The following is a 14,824-nucleotide window of genomic DNA, read 5'->3' on the forward strand; positions in this document are numbered from 1 at the left end:
TTTTTTTTTTTAAAGATTTTATTTATTTGACAGATCACAAGCAGGCAGAGAGGCAGACAGAGAGAGAGGGAGAAGCAGGCTCCCCGCTGAGCAGAGAGTCCGATGTAGGGCTCGATCCCAGGACTCTGAGATCATGACCTGAGCCGAAGGCAGTGGCTTAACCCACTGAGCCACCCAGGCGCCCCTATATCTTGATTTTGATGTCATTACATGATTATATGTAATAACTCAAATTCATCAAATTGTACACCTAAAATTTTACTGTATGTTAAATAATGCCTTAGTAAAATTGACATAAAATTTAAATACCTTAAAGTTTTTCCACTCAAGGTATAATTTTTTATATCAAAATTATTGTGAAAGAAAAACTTACCTTTTCACTTTTATTTATTTATTTATGTATTTATATTTATCCATTTGGGAGAAAGAGAGCACAAGCAGGTAGAGAGAGAGAGAAGTGGACTCCCCACTGAGCTGGGACATGGGGATCATGATCTGAGCCGAAGGCACACGCTCAACCGACTGAGCCACCTAGGTGCCACCCCCCTACATTTTTAAAAAAACACATTTATGCATATATACAAACGTTAGATCCATGGAATATGTTCGGCATGTATTAATGGATTGTTATTATCTTAGTCTGTGTTTTTATCATTTAATTAATGTGATTGGGTACTGACTATGTGCTAGATGTAAGGAATTCTGCAGTAGCTCAGTAGAAAATCCCTCATGGAGAGCTGAGATAAACATCAAATAAATTATCATACAGGGGCACCTGGGTGGCTCAGAGGGTTGGGGCCTCTGCCTTCGGCTCGGGTCATGATCCCGGGGTCCTGGGATCGAGCCCCGCATCGGGCTCTCCGCTCAGCAGGGAGCCTGTATTCCCCTCTCTCTGCCTGCCTCTCTCCCTACTTGTGATCTCTGTCTGTCAAGTAAATAAATAAAATCTTTAAAAAAAATAAATAAATAAATAAAAAATTAAAAAAAAATAAAATAAATAAAAAAAAATTATCATACAAATAACTGGTTTAATATGGGAGGTACTTTGAAGGAAGAAAACATGTGACAGCAGCATAGAGGGAACTTACATTTACCCATAAAATGATACTTGGTGTTATTATTAAAGACAGAATACAAAGTTTGAAATGGGTTATTAGTCTAATTTCCTAACATTTCCTCTATACTCTTGATATTCTTTATCCTTGACTTTACATTTACTTCTTTTCCAAATGTTCATGAAAATGAAGACTTACAATTTTTATGTTTTTTTAGTCAGTTGATGTTTTTGAAATACAATAAAGTAATCTAGATTAAGTTTAAGATACTGTTTAATAGGTTGCCTGCATCTGCCTTCAGCTCAGGTTATGGTTCCAAGGTCCTGGGATCGAGTCCCACGTTGGGCTCCCTGCTTGGCAGGAAGCCTGCTTCTCCCACTCCCTCTGCTTGTGTTCCTCTCTGGCTGTATTTCTCTGTCAAATAAATAAATAAAATCTTTAGGAAAAAAAGAGAACAGATTGTATTGCCAAGAACTTTTTGAAAAGTCATGGAAAATATGACAGTCTGAATTAGGCTTTAATGCTGGATTGAATTTATATATGTAAGGGAGAAAAAGTGTACATTTCACGTGCTTATTTTCTTGATTCCTTTTTTTCCTTGTAACTCTCTACTCAGACTTCTTTGCTGTCGTAACCTCCTTTTTTTCACACATTTGTTTTGGAACTTGGCCCTCTTATCCATCACTTGGTAATCAAAAATCATGTTTATATAAGTGATTCCTTAATTTATGTTTCTGGCTTCCTGATTCTTCTCTTGAGCTCTAGGGCTATGTTTCCCTGTGCATCCCCCAGAATACCTAAGTGAACATATCCAAAATAGAAAAAAGGATTCTTCTTTTGCTGAAAGTATTTTAAGTATGGATGTGGTTGCTATCTTTTTAGTCCCTTAGACTGGAGATTTTCAAGTCATTTTAGCTTCTCTAATAACGTGCACATCTCAGCAGTCTCTGTTTATTCTGCTTCAGAAATGTTTATTGTAGTAGGGTGTATAGCAAAAAGCAATCTCTTAACATAGTTTTTTGCCTTCTGAAAGAATATAGAACGATATTTTCCAGCATTAAAAAGGAAGGCCAGCCTTCTGAGACAAAATGAAGTACAGAGAAAAGCAGTTGCAGTTCTCAAGAGACCTAACCAGTTAAATAGAAAGTAAGTATTCAAATATGGTAATACTGTGCTATCCTGAATAAATAAAGATAACACTTTATGCACCTAAATGATCAAATGAATATATTTGTAGTGGTCATTTTCAAGACACATATTTGGGATGTCTCTTTGAACATCCAACGTGAAAGCATTCAGTAATGGCTTTCTTATTTCTTAGACCCACTATTATTGATGAATTTAACAAATTATAAACTTAAGCATCTGTCTGCTTTAATATCTCTGTTTGCATATAGAATAAAATTATAAAATTGATTGTTAGGTAAAAACAACTCTGCAGGAATTATTCAAAATTGGGAATTCTAAAAGTTAAAATTGCTGTTTGGTCTCAAGCACTCTTAAGAGAACAGTGTACTTGTTGAAAAAGCAAACTACAAAGAATTCCTCATGAATGCTTCTTAAGCTGAATTTTTAAAAAAGTAATCTTGATGTGTAATGTGGCGCTCTCAATCACAACCCCAAGCAAGATAAAGAGTTAACATGCTCTATTGAGCCAACCAGGCCCTCCATAGCTGAGATTATTATGTTAAATGGAAAGCATAACAGAAACTTAAAAATGTGACCTATTGTTATGACATTCTGTTTTCTGTAAGTATAAAATGGGCAGAAAGGAAGTTGATAAACTGAAGTGTCTATATTATTTTAGTTTCAAATACCACTTATTCATCTCTTGTGGAAGATAATTCAAAAACAAAAACTAAGTAAAGTGGAATGGCTGGAGTTTCAGTTTCACTTAACTACCGTCTCTTTTTCTTTTGAGAATCATCTGGTGTAGTAGCTTTTGGAAAATGGTAACTTCTTAAATAAGAACTTGTCTGTTACATGAGGCATTAATGACCCATGTTAATTGTGCTAGCTAGGAAAATTTGAGTCTCTCTAAAACTGGAGATAAGACTAGGCAGTCTGTTAAGTGTTTATAAAAAATACATACTAGATAAATACGAAAAATTTGTTCTCTCATATTTTACTGACCTCACATAGAGATTAGAAGGGAATTGGTGAAAGTCAAGTCAAACATAATTGAGAGTACATTGCCGTGTGTGAAAGAGCAAGCAGTGGAAGACTAAGTTTCTGTGTGATTTATATTAATATATAGAAGTTTCTGAGGGAGAATGGAAAACTGTAGTTGTTATTTTTCAAGATTTTCTCTTTACTTTTGGGTTTCAGCAGTTGACTATGATATACCTAGCTGTGATTTTCTTTTTACTAATCCTGTAAATAAATCTGTACATATGTTTTTCAGCAAATTTAAGAAATAGCATTAAAAATGTTATTTTTAATGTCTTCAGAAGAGATATTCTATGTTGGAATATTCAGAATTAACTAGGTTGTTATGTAGCATGCTACAGAAAGATATTTAAAAATTGAATCTCAATAGCTTTATATAAATAAGAAAATAATTCAGAGTCTTTATGTTTAGTATACCTCAAATGTCCAACCTATGAATTTAACTATTTTTGCTTGTTTTTTCTCAGGATGTTTGAGAGTTGTTAAATGAATGAGACTATTCACTATGTGTGTGTTTTTGTTGCAGAAATAACATTCCAGCCAATTTTACCAGGAGTGGAAATAAATTAAGTCATCAGAAAGATACTCGTCAGGCAACTTTTCTTTTCAGAAGAGGCCTAAAGGTATTAAAAAAAAAAACCCTTGCTGCTGCTTTCTTTTTACTCAAGGGATCTTGAACATCTTCCTTTAGTAATAATCCTCAATCATAGGATTGAATAATCCTCAATCATAGCCCATGGTTGAGGTGTAGGGGTTGGGTTTGGGATATGGAGACGGTGACATTAGATTAGTTCTTTTGGTTGTTTATTTTTTCTTTTCTCTCTCTTGTTGTCATCAGTAGCAGCATCTTAGGAGTTTAAGGTGCTACTTAGGTATAAATTTGTTTTACCACTTGTTCTGATATAGGAACCCCAACAAAGAGGTATTGCCAGAATAGTCACATGCCTCTCTTGCATTCATACACACACCACACTGGGTTATAAAGTTACAGAGCAGGATCGCTTTTTGGATTCAAATCCTCTGCTTTCTATGGGATCTACTGCTTTTTTTTTCCCCTTCAGGTTCAGGCCCAGTTGAACACAGAACAACTGCTAGACGATGTAGTAGCAAAGAGAACTCGTCAGTAAGTTTCAATTTGTTTTTCAAGATGTCATTTCAAAATTCCCAGAATACTAGCAACCCAGAAATTAAATGAGACCAAAAGTGTATTAACCCTTGACCTGAAATAGATGAATCCATTTTGTTCTTTGTTTTTTTCCCCTAAGAGCCTTTTATATTTTCACATGTCCATGTTATGAGTTTTAACAACAAATACATCACTCTATTAAAAAAAAAAAATAATGACCTATTCCATTTTAATGAAATAGATCTTTATTATCTGTAACTGCCTTTATATAAGTGAACCTATTCAGGAAATAAATATAAGAAAATCCAATAGAGATTTTAGAAAACTTGTAAACCTTTAATTTTATAATAGGATGTTTTTCCTCCTCACATATTCTTTTTTTATCCCCAACCCCATAAAAATTTTTTAAAAATACATTTTTTGTCTGTTAGAATTGCACTTCTGACGTGTGAGTTGTAATACTCTAATTCCATCAATAAGATCAGGTTTTGAGATTAAATTATTTGGAACTATGGCTACTTTTTGAAAAACAAAATGTATAAAACATGGTGTTAGTCCAGATGTGATGCCAGCTATAAATGAGCAGAGTGTAAGAAAAGAAACTGTTTGAACTTGGTGTTCACAATACTCTTTTGCATGGGAGTCATGACATTGGGAACCATAAGGAAAGAAATAATAATAAGCTGTTTGCTTCTGCAATGAACAATGCCTATATAATTGTAATAATATAAATGCTGTTTGTCTTGAATTTTTTTTTTTAAGATTTTATTTATTTATTTGACAGAGAGAGAGAGATCACAAGTAGGCAGAGAGGCAGGCAGAGAGAGGAGGAAGCAGGCTCCCTGCTGAGCAGACAGTCCAATACGGGGCTCGATCCCAGGACCCAGGGATCATGACCTGACCCAAAGGCAGAGGCTTAATCCACTGAGCCACCCAGGCACCCCTGTTTTGAACTTTTGAGAATAAACCTGTAGGGGGAAAAAAGCACATAATACTTTATTTGGTTAACAATATGGTGAAAGTGTCTGATTTTGAGTAACATAAATATAAAAGTAGAGCTGATAAAAAAATGGGTGCAAAGTGGGAGAAGAGGTGGAAGGAAGGAGTAGAGGTACTACTGTTCTTTCATACAAAGTTGGGAGGGGATGGTGTTGAGAGAGATTAAAAGAAAGAGATTTAAGAAACAGAGAGAGATTTAAGTATATATGAAGTTATAATGGAGGTAAAATAGTGATATATAGATATCAAAATGTTCAGAGGTAGGTGGGGAAACGAGAGGATAGTGTGAAACCTAAAACTATATCATACCAAAATATTACATACACATCTTGAACAGTGAACTGGAGGAACTAGCAAACAGTAAAAATAGGAAAGGTGAAAATTGCTGCCATTGGAGATCAGGAAAGGTATGCCTCTGGGGAGCAGTAAGTTGGGAGAGAAAACTGGGAACTGTTACTTTTCATTAGAATCTTTTCTGTATTTAATTTAATGTACATATATTTATTACACTGAAAAATACTTAACAAATTTAAGTGTCTGGTTCCTATACCCAAGATGCTGATTAATTATATTATTGTGGGGCTTAGTATTTTTTAAAAGCTAAGAAAAAGTGATATCTACTTTAAAATGCATGTTTTTAATGAAATACACTACAGGTTTTATAAACTTGCACTTCAATGAAGTTTTTGGTTTTTTGAAACTAGATGGCGGACTTCCACCACAAATGGAGGAATTTTGACTGTCTCTATTGATAATCCTGGAGCAGTGCAGTGTCCAGTGTAAGTCCTCCTTTTATTGTGCAGAAATTATAACCTCTCAGTTGTTACCTATTCAGTAGGTAATAGAAAAGTGTTGGACTTCTGCTCATGATATTTAAGTTAAGATAAACTGCGGCAAAGATAAAAGTAATACTTGTAGTACAGGGTGGAAATAGTATATTATGAAGTTAAAATTTTCTTGATTCCTGGTTCTGTAGCCCCAAAGTAGCCACTTTTAACAGTTTCATGTTTTTATTAAAAAAAAAAAAAAGGTGGTGCATATATACTAAGTAGTATATACATTTCTTTTTTATGTATAATGATAAATGAGGGAATGCTATATATGTATTTGCTATTTTCTCCTGTGTCTTTACTTTTCAGTACCTACAGATCTGCCTTCTTTTTAAAGACTTCCTCGTGTGTTCTTTTATCTGGATGACCTTAATTTAGTTAACCATTCCATTATGTTTATTGCATTATAAACTTTATAGGTTTGTTTTGAATTTTATCTCTTCAGCCATTTTAGTAAATGAAGAAAACAGAGGTTGAGTCCCCAATCATTCCAGATTGTTGAAAAGTTTATAATTCTACTTAAAGAGGTATTCTATGAGTGATTATAAATATTAGTCTCTAGATTAGTCAAGAACCAGGTACAGTAGTACCCCCTTGTCTGTGATTTCACTTCTCATGGTTTCAGTTACCCAGTCAACCATGCTCTGGAAACAGATGGTCCTCTTTTTGATGTATTGTCAGAAGGTCAGTAGTAGCCTGACAACTACAGCACAATTCCTACATTAATCACCTCACTTCATCTCATCATTTAGGCATTTTATCATCTCACATGGTGAGTACAATAACATTTTGAATGAGGAGAACATTTTGAGAGACCATTTTCATACAACTTTTATTACAGTATATTGCTACAGTTCTTTTTTATTATTAGTTATTGTTAATCTCACACCATTCCTAATTTATAAATTAAGCTTTATCATAGGTATGTATGTATAGGAAAAAACACAGTATGTGTAGGAGTTCAGTACTATCTGCAGTTTCAGGTATCTGCCAGTGGGGGTGAGGGGCAGTTCAGGAATGTATACCCTATGGAAAAGGGAGGACTGGTGTACTTTTTTGAGAACACAGAATAGCCCTATCCATTGGAACATGTGTACAAATCAAGATGTCTTATGTACCAGATAATTTATTTTTCTGTTTTTGATTATTAAGCTTATCTGATTTCATACTAACTTTTTTCCTAACAGAACTCAGAAACCACGGTTAACTCGTGCTGCTGTACCCTCATTCTTGACAAAACGGGAACAATCTGATGTAAAGAAAGTCCCTAAAGGTGTCCCCTTACAATTTGACATAAATAGTGTTGGAAAACAGGTAAATTTTTTTGTTAGTTTGTATTTCTGTGGGCCATTGATTGAGAATATCTTAATTAATTTTAAAAAGTGTGTAATGAATTAAATAGGGTGTCCTAAGTCTCTTCAACCCTGGGAAGCCACTGATGGATCTACTTTCTTTTTTATTATTATTATTATTTTATTTAACTTTTAAATTTTTGATTTCTTAATTATTTGTGAGAGAGAGCAAGCGAGCCAAGTAGCGGTGAGAGGCAGAGGAAGAAGCAGGTTCCCTGCTGAGCAAGGAGCCCAATGTGGGATTCGATCCTGGAACCATGGGATCATGACCTGAGCCAAAGGCAGACGTTTAACCAACTGAGCCACCCAGGCATCCCTACTTTTTGTTTCCATAGATAAGCCTATTGTAGACATTTCATATGAATAGCATCATAAAATATGTGGTCTTTTGTGACTGACTTCTTTTACTTAGCATAGTATTTTTTTCTTTTCTTTTTTTAAATTTAATTTAATTTTTTCAGTGTTGCAACATTCATTGTTTATGCACCACATCCAGTTAGCATAGTATTTTCATGTTTCATCCATAGGGTATGATCTTTTTATTACTGAATAATGTTCCATCATATGGATATACTGTATTTAATTTTTTATTCATCAGTTGATAGACACTTGGGCTATTTCCATTCTGTGGCTGTTGTGAATAATGGTCATCTGCACATTGATGTACATGTCTTTTTTTTTTTTAAGATTTTATTTCTTTATTTGACAGAGATCACAAGTAGTCAGAGAGGCAGGCAGAGAGAGAGAGAGAAGCAGGCTCCCTGCTGAGCAGAGAGCCCAATGTGTGGGGCTCCATCCCAGGACCTTGGGATCATGACCCAAGCCGAAGGCAGAGGCTTTAACCCACTGAGCCACCCAGGTGCCCCGTACATGTCTTTTGTATGAGTAGGTGTTTCCATTTCCCCTGGATAAAAACCTACCAGCAGAATTCCTAGATTCTATCATCTATGAACTGCCAGACTTGTTTTCCAATTTGGCTGCACTGTTTACATTCCTTCCAGCATGTATGAGAGTTCTAAATTTCTCCACATCCTCATCTACACTTGTTGTTGCCTGTCATTTGATTATTCCAAGTGCATGTAGGTGGTGTGTCTCACTGTGGTTTTGACAGATTTTATATTTGTGTCTTGTGATTCTTGCTAAAATTCACTTAACTACTTCAGTTTTGTGGATTCCTTAGGATTTTCTTTGTAAACAATCATGTCATCCTTCAAATTCCTTCTCAATCTTTAAACCTTTTCTTTTTCTTCTTTATTGTGATGGCTAGAACCTTCTGTACAGTGTCGAATAGAAGTGGTGAGAGCATGGTATGCTTGCCTTGTCCCAGGCATGAGGAGAAAGCATGAAGTATTTCACCATTGTGTATGATGTTAGCAGTGGGTTTTTAGTAGATTCTCTTTATCAGGTTGAGGGAGTTCCCTTTATTCATAATTGACTGAGAATTTTTATCATGAATGGATGTTGGATTTTGTCAAATGCTTTTTTTATTTTTGTATCCATTGATGTGTGTGGAATTGAAATAGGGAGTATGGACAGAAGTTTGACCAAGTTTGTTTTACTTTTTATTTTATTTTGTCATGGTTACTTTTCTTTCAGAAATGATGACATAGGGGCACCTGGGTGGCTCAGTTGGTGAAGTGACTGCCTTCGACTTGGGTCATGATCCCAGGGTCCTGGGACTGAGCCCTGTGTTGGGCTCCCTGCTGAGCAGGGAGCCCACCTCTCCCTCTCCCTCTGCCTGCTACTCTGCCTACTTGTGCACTCTCTCTCTGTCGTTTAAATAAATAAAATTTAAAAATATGTATATATACATACATATTTTTAAAAAAAGAAACGGTGACATATAATTTGGTTGTTAATCAAAAACCAGATGTTGATTTGAATTTCTGTGAGGAATTCAAAAACTCATAGAGATTCAAGAAAGTATATTTCAGGGATGCCTGGGTGGCTCAGTCAATTAAGCTTCTGCCTTTGGATAAGGTCATGATCCCAGGGTCCTTGGATCAAGTCCCACACCAAGCTCCTTGCTCAGCAGGGAGCCTGCTTCTCCCTCTGCCTGCTGCTCCCCTGCTAGTGTGCACACTTGCACTTTTTCTCTCCCTCTCTCTTCTCTGACAAAATCTTTTAAAAAAAAATAGGTTTCAGGGCACCTGGATGGCTAAGTGGGTTAAGCCTCTGCTTTCAGCTCGGGTCATGATCTCAGGGTCCTGGGATCGAGCCCTACATCAGGCTCTATGTTCGGCAGGGAGCCTGCTTCCCCCACTCTCTCTCTGCCTGCCTCTCTGCCTACTTGTGGTCTTTCTCTCTCTGTGTCAAACAAAAAAATTAAAAAAAAAATAGGTTTCAAATATTCACAAATAGATTTTGTCTTTTATCAGAGACATCACTAGAATTTGTGGCAATGTTTGTAGAGCCTAAAAACAATTCATATAGAGAAACTCTTGGATTTATGACTTTTGGGCATTATGGTAATGAGTTTTATGTAGTGTATAATGTAGGCATTTATAGGGGTTAGGAGGTAGAGATTGTGAGTCAGATCACTAGGTTGAAATTCTGGAGCTGCAAGTAGGCAAGTTAACTAACTTCTCTGAACCTCACTAAATTCACCTATTTCATATATGTGGTTTTTGTTAGAGTTAAATGAGTTTGTATGCATAAATATTTAGGAAATGTTAGTTGTTGCTTTGAATTACCATTATGATCACATTATTGTTCTTAAGCAAATACGGCTAATAGTCAAGTTGTTAATTTTTTTATTTTGTTTTCTCTAGACAGGGATGACTTTGAATGAGCGATTTGGGATCCTGAAGGAACAAAGAGCTACTCTCACATTCAACAAAGGAGGAAGCCGTTTTGTAACTGTGGGATAGATCCATGTCAAAGGGACTTTTGAGTGATGCCTCTGTTTTAAAAGTTGAATTGCTTGAAGAGTTCATCACAAAAATTCAAGAAACTTTATTTCAAAATATTCACAAGGCTAAATAACTCTTATTTTTATTTTTGAAGTGTGTTTTGTTTTTTTTTTAAACATGTATAAATAACTCCCTGAAAGAGTAACAGGGAATATACGTATCTGTTCTTAAGATTTCATAGTCCAGACAGAACAATTCTGTTTGACTTCTTTGGTTCCTCATGAAGCAGAAAGAACACAGAATGATAGAAATTAATTATTTTTATGATAGTGGTATTTAGGATCTCATCACTTTTGTTCATTTTTTACACTTTGCCATGGTAAATCTTGGTCTTCAGAGATATGAGTAGGTCTCTTTGTTGCTGTCACCTATCCTTTAATAGTGTTGATGTAATAAGTGCAGTTGACTTTTCTTCATTAGATATATTAAAAAAAAAATCACTAGAATTCCAGTTTTGAGTTTTAAGATTTTGGGGAATATCTGGAATTTGGGTTCTTTTCAGATGACATTAGGTTAATCCTCCAGAGTTGTTAATTTTTAATACTGAACTTCTAACAAGAAATGTGACTCTAGGCATTAGTCTTTGTTTAAAATGTTGATATTTAAAGGCTATAAATAAATGTGTGTTTACAAAATTACCTTGGAAGAGAAGGTCCAATGTAAAAACCTGAAAATTGTGTTTAGAAAATGAAGAAAACAGGAGGAAGTAGCAGGTTGAGGACAGAGAACTGAGGTGAAAAACTTCAAAACCCAGGACACAGATATACTGTTTGAATTTAATGTAGCCTTGCATCTAGTGTCCATGAAGAATTCTTCGAACAATATTTAGAAGAATTAAAATTACCAAAATGGATTGATTCCCTTAGATACTTTGATGGTTAAAATCAATAGCCATAAAGTCCTAGACTTATTCAAAAAAGTTAAATTTCATAAGCTTTTTAAGCTTGCTAATGACACAGTATGCAGTTTCAAAATAAAAAACACTTGTATATGTCACAAAGAAAAATATCGGAAATGGTAATAGAGTTACATTGTAACCTTGTTTCATACCTTTCTTGTATGTATAAAGTTTAGGCATTTATGGTGAGAGGGTTTTTTTTTTTCTCTCCCACACACTAGAGGAGTGGGAGGAATTAATCTGTTGTGCCAAGCTAGGCTGAAAGTCCTCAGATGGTTGTATACTATAAGTTACAGTATAATGCCAAAATGCAGTAACACGGTCCAGCTACAAGTCCAGTCATTTTGAAGCTTAACCTTTTGTTTTGCTATAATGTTAAAACCTCTAAGTATAGGTGTTAGTTTCCCTGGAGTGTATTGGTGTTGATTTTCCCTATAGAACAAAACAAAACATTAAGTCATCACTCTTGCCTGCCTTGCATTGCATATTAGATGTCACTGTTTTCTCTCATGCTACTTGGGTTACTTTGGTTTATGCTAGCCACGGAAAAGTATCACCTAACAGTTTCATGCTTATACCAAAGAATTAAATCTGATCCTTAATACCTGGTATTTTGCCAGTTAAGTCTACTGATAAGGGATTATTGGAAGCCAGTCACACAATTTGAAAATAAACTCTAGTCTCCTTAGGCCAAGGACTCATTGCAAAACATTTTTGCAAGTACAGATGCTTAGATTTCATCCATTAACAGTCCATCTTATTTTAGACTGGTTTAGAATTACTGATAGCTTATTTTAAAGCAAAGGAAAAACAACTGAGCACAGATTTGCTGTCTTTAGAACAGTTCATGAAAATATGGTATAAAGATGCTTTCTTTTTTTTTTAATTTTAAATACTGTACAGAGCTATTATTAATTCCATTTTTCTTGAAAACCTTACAAATTGTCCCAAATACTGACATTAATTGCATCAAACAACAGTGTCTTTGGTATATTAAACTTTTGCTCTTTGTGCATCTCTAATTTCATTTTTGTTTTAAATATGAAATTTTGCCTTTGTTATAACTAAATTAAAATTCTTGAGTGCTAACATTGTATATAAACAAAAGAATATGGTTTATTGGAGGAAAATTTCCTTTCTTGGGATGTGGTTGTAGTCATCCTTTTTCAGTTCTTAAATTTTTTTTTAAACAGGACAACTTAAAATTTCCTTTGCATCAAGGTGTATGCAAAACATTGATGCAGTGCATCACAAAATGAAAGTTTGTATTTAATGAGGAGATGCTTTACACTGTACTTTATGGTGTTTTTTGGAAAAGTTACAAATTTAGATCTATTCTGAAGCTGTTCATTTTTAACAAATAAAATCTTACAGGTCTCACATTTATTCTTAGCTATAAAGATCGAGTTGTGATTTTTAGATTGTTCTGTGTTACAAAGAACTTTGTAGTGATTATATTTATAATTTTGGGGGCTTGAAAAACTACCAGTTAAATTGTTAAGTCAGTCTAGACTCCTATTCTGACTGCCTTTTGACCATTTCATCTGTAAGCTCCAAACAGGAAGCCAGGAGGAGTTTAAAATAAAGAATGAAATTTACTTAGAATGCAGAATTTCAGGCTAGATGAACCTTTCAAGATCGTCCATTTCAACTTCTCGGTCTGTATCTTAGCCAAGTGAGACTCAGCTTTTCAAGACTTACATGTGGCAGAGTCACTTTTTGAGCTCAGGTCTTTTAATTCTCATGTCATAATAAACTGCTTCTGTGACTTGAACATCCAAAGAAAGTAGTGGAATGATGTTTGGTTGTCAGATACCTAAGAAATGGTAATAGCCGTGCTTTAGCATTTGTAGCATGACAAGTAAATCTACTCTACCATGATTTTTGAGACTTAATTATTTTGGTATTAAAGTTATGTAAATGTCTTAGAAAAGGCCAGTGTTCCTAATTAGACATTACATATTTTTTTCTAATAGGCATAAATTTCACAATTTAAATTACAAACACATCATAAAATACTTTTAAGTATGAAGAAATTTGTAGGCTGCATTGCCCAATGATAATTTTTTGTTCAATTAAATATGTTTTACTGTCAGCTTTATAATTCACACAGTATACACAGTTTCAGGATAACTTTTAATTTAATTTAATTTTTTAAAAATATTTTAATCACCTAGTACTCATCAGGACAAGTGCCCTCCTTAATCCCCATCACCTATTTCACCCATCCCTCACCTGTGGTAACCATTTCTTTATAGTAAAGGAGTCTGTTTCTTGTTTTTTCTCTTTTCCCTTTGCTCCTTTGTTCTGTTTCTTAATGTGTCTAGATTTACTACTTTAAAGAGGTAAAAAAAAAAAAATAGCTGACTTTGGACTACAAAGGAAAACCATACATTCTGAATACAGGCAGTTATCAGGGCAGAAAATGATTTCTTCATTTCTGATTTTTGAAGTTTCATCAGAATTATTGTTCTGTTGTCACTGTATATAAAAGAGGAGATTTAAGCTTCCTTTTAAAGACAGTTCTTACATAGATCAATTTGAAGCTATTCCCTTTTAAAAGTGAGAACAATAAACCCCAAGCATTTATAACAGGAATTTTATAATATTGTAGGCCATTGAATAGGGATTTAAAGATTTTCTTATAAATGGTTGACTTCTTAACACCTCTTTTTCCCTGCTTTATGTTACTTCTATCTATTACCAAAAAGCTTGGTGAAACCAGGAAGTAATACCATGCTGGAGCTGGAAATCCCTTGTTCTGAGTTATATTTTGGATGAGGTTTACTGATGTTTAAAGATGAATAGGAAATTATTTCCCTAGTGTGTATGTGTCTGATTTCTACTATTTCCACTTCCCTTTAATGAGAAGAAAATCATACTATCTAAATTTTCTTATATAAAGTTTTAAAAAATCAGTTATTAGCACTGCTTATTAAAAGAGTCAGAAAGGGATTTATAAAATGTATTCATCAAGCCAGTTTCTGTGCTTTACATTTGAAGAGGGTAAGATTGGTCAAGATTTTAATCCCACTGCTTTGAGTTTATAAAAATGGAGTCTTAAAGGAGTGACCACAACATACATCTAGCGAGTAGGAAGGGGAAAAGTCTGTTTCTGCATGAGGTAGTGAGATACAAAACTGGAAAACTCTTGAGATTAGAGTGAAACTATTGCCCCTGGTATTCATTCAATGAGTTAACTTTCAGATAATCAGGAAGTTCTCTGTATCAATTCCTAACATTCATTAACCCTCACTGCCTGTATTTTTCAGCTCCTGCTTCCAAACCACAGAGCAGCTGTAGAATAAGTTAGAGGCCCCTGTAGCCCTTTTGCTTTTAGCCTTTTTGCAACTGTTTCTCATCACCTTAATTCATCACTAGACACTTTGGTGAAATCCTCACAGTGATTCCTCCTGTATCTTATTTTCACAAGAGGATCTTCTCACTTAATTTCTGGGGAAGACTGAAGGAGTAGGATGAGAA

General features: G+C 34.6%; 1 protein-coding gene across 1 annotated transcript in view; it reads left to right on the plus strand.

Moving 5' to 3' along the window:
* The window catches only part of FYTTD1 (forty-two-three domain containing 1), a 33,528-nt gene extending 20,401 nt beyond the window's left edge, over positions 1-13,127 (plus strand). The window contains exons 4-9 of the mRNA XM_082700443.1: positions 2,089-2,201; positions 3,751-3,847; positions 4,286-4,347; positions 6,054-6,128; positions 7,367-7,493; positions 10,303-13,127. Coding sequence (XP_082556569.1) covers positions 2,089-2,201; positions 3,751-3,847; positions 4,286-4,347; positions 6,054-6,128; positions 7,367-7,493; positions 10,303-10,401 — 573 coding nt within the window. The 3' untranslated portion in view covers positions 10,402-13,127. The remainder of the gene's footprint in view (positions 1-2,088; positions 2,202-3,750; positions 3,848-4,285; positions 4,348-6,053; positions 6,129-7,366; positions 7,494-10,302) is intronic.
* Positions 13,128-14,824: the final 1,697 nt, after the last annotated feature.

Source organism: Mustela nivalis (genome assembly GCF_964662115.1).
Source record: "Mustela nivalis genome assembly, chromosome: 1".
NCBI classification, from domain to species: domain Eukaryota; kingdom Metazoa; phylum Chordata; class Mammalia; order Carnivora; family Mustelidae; genus Mustela; species Mustela nivalis.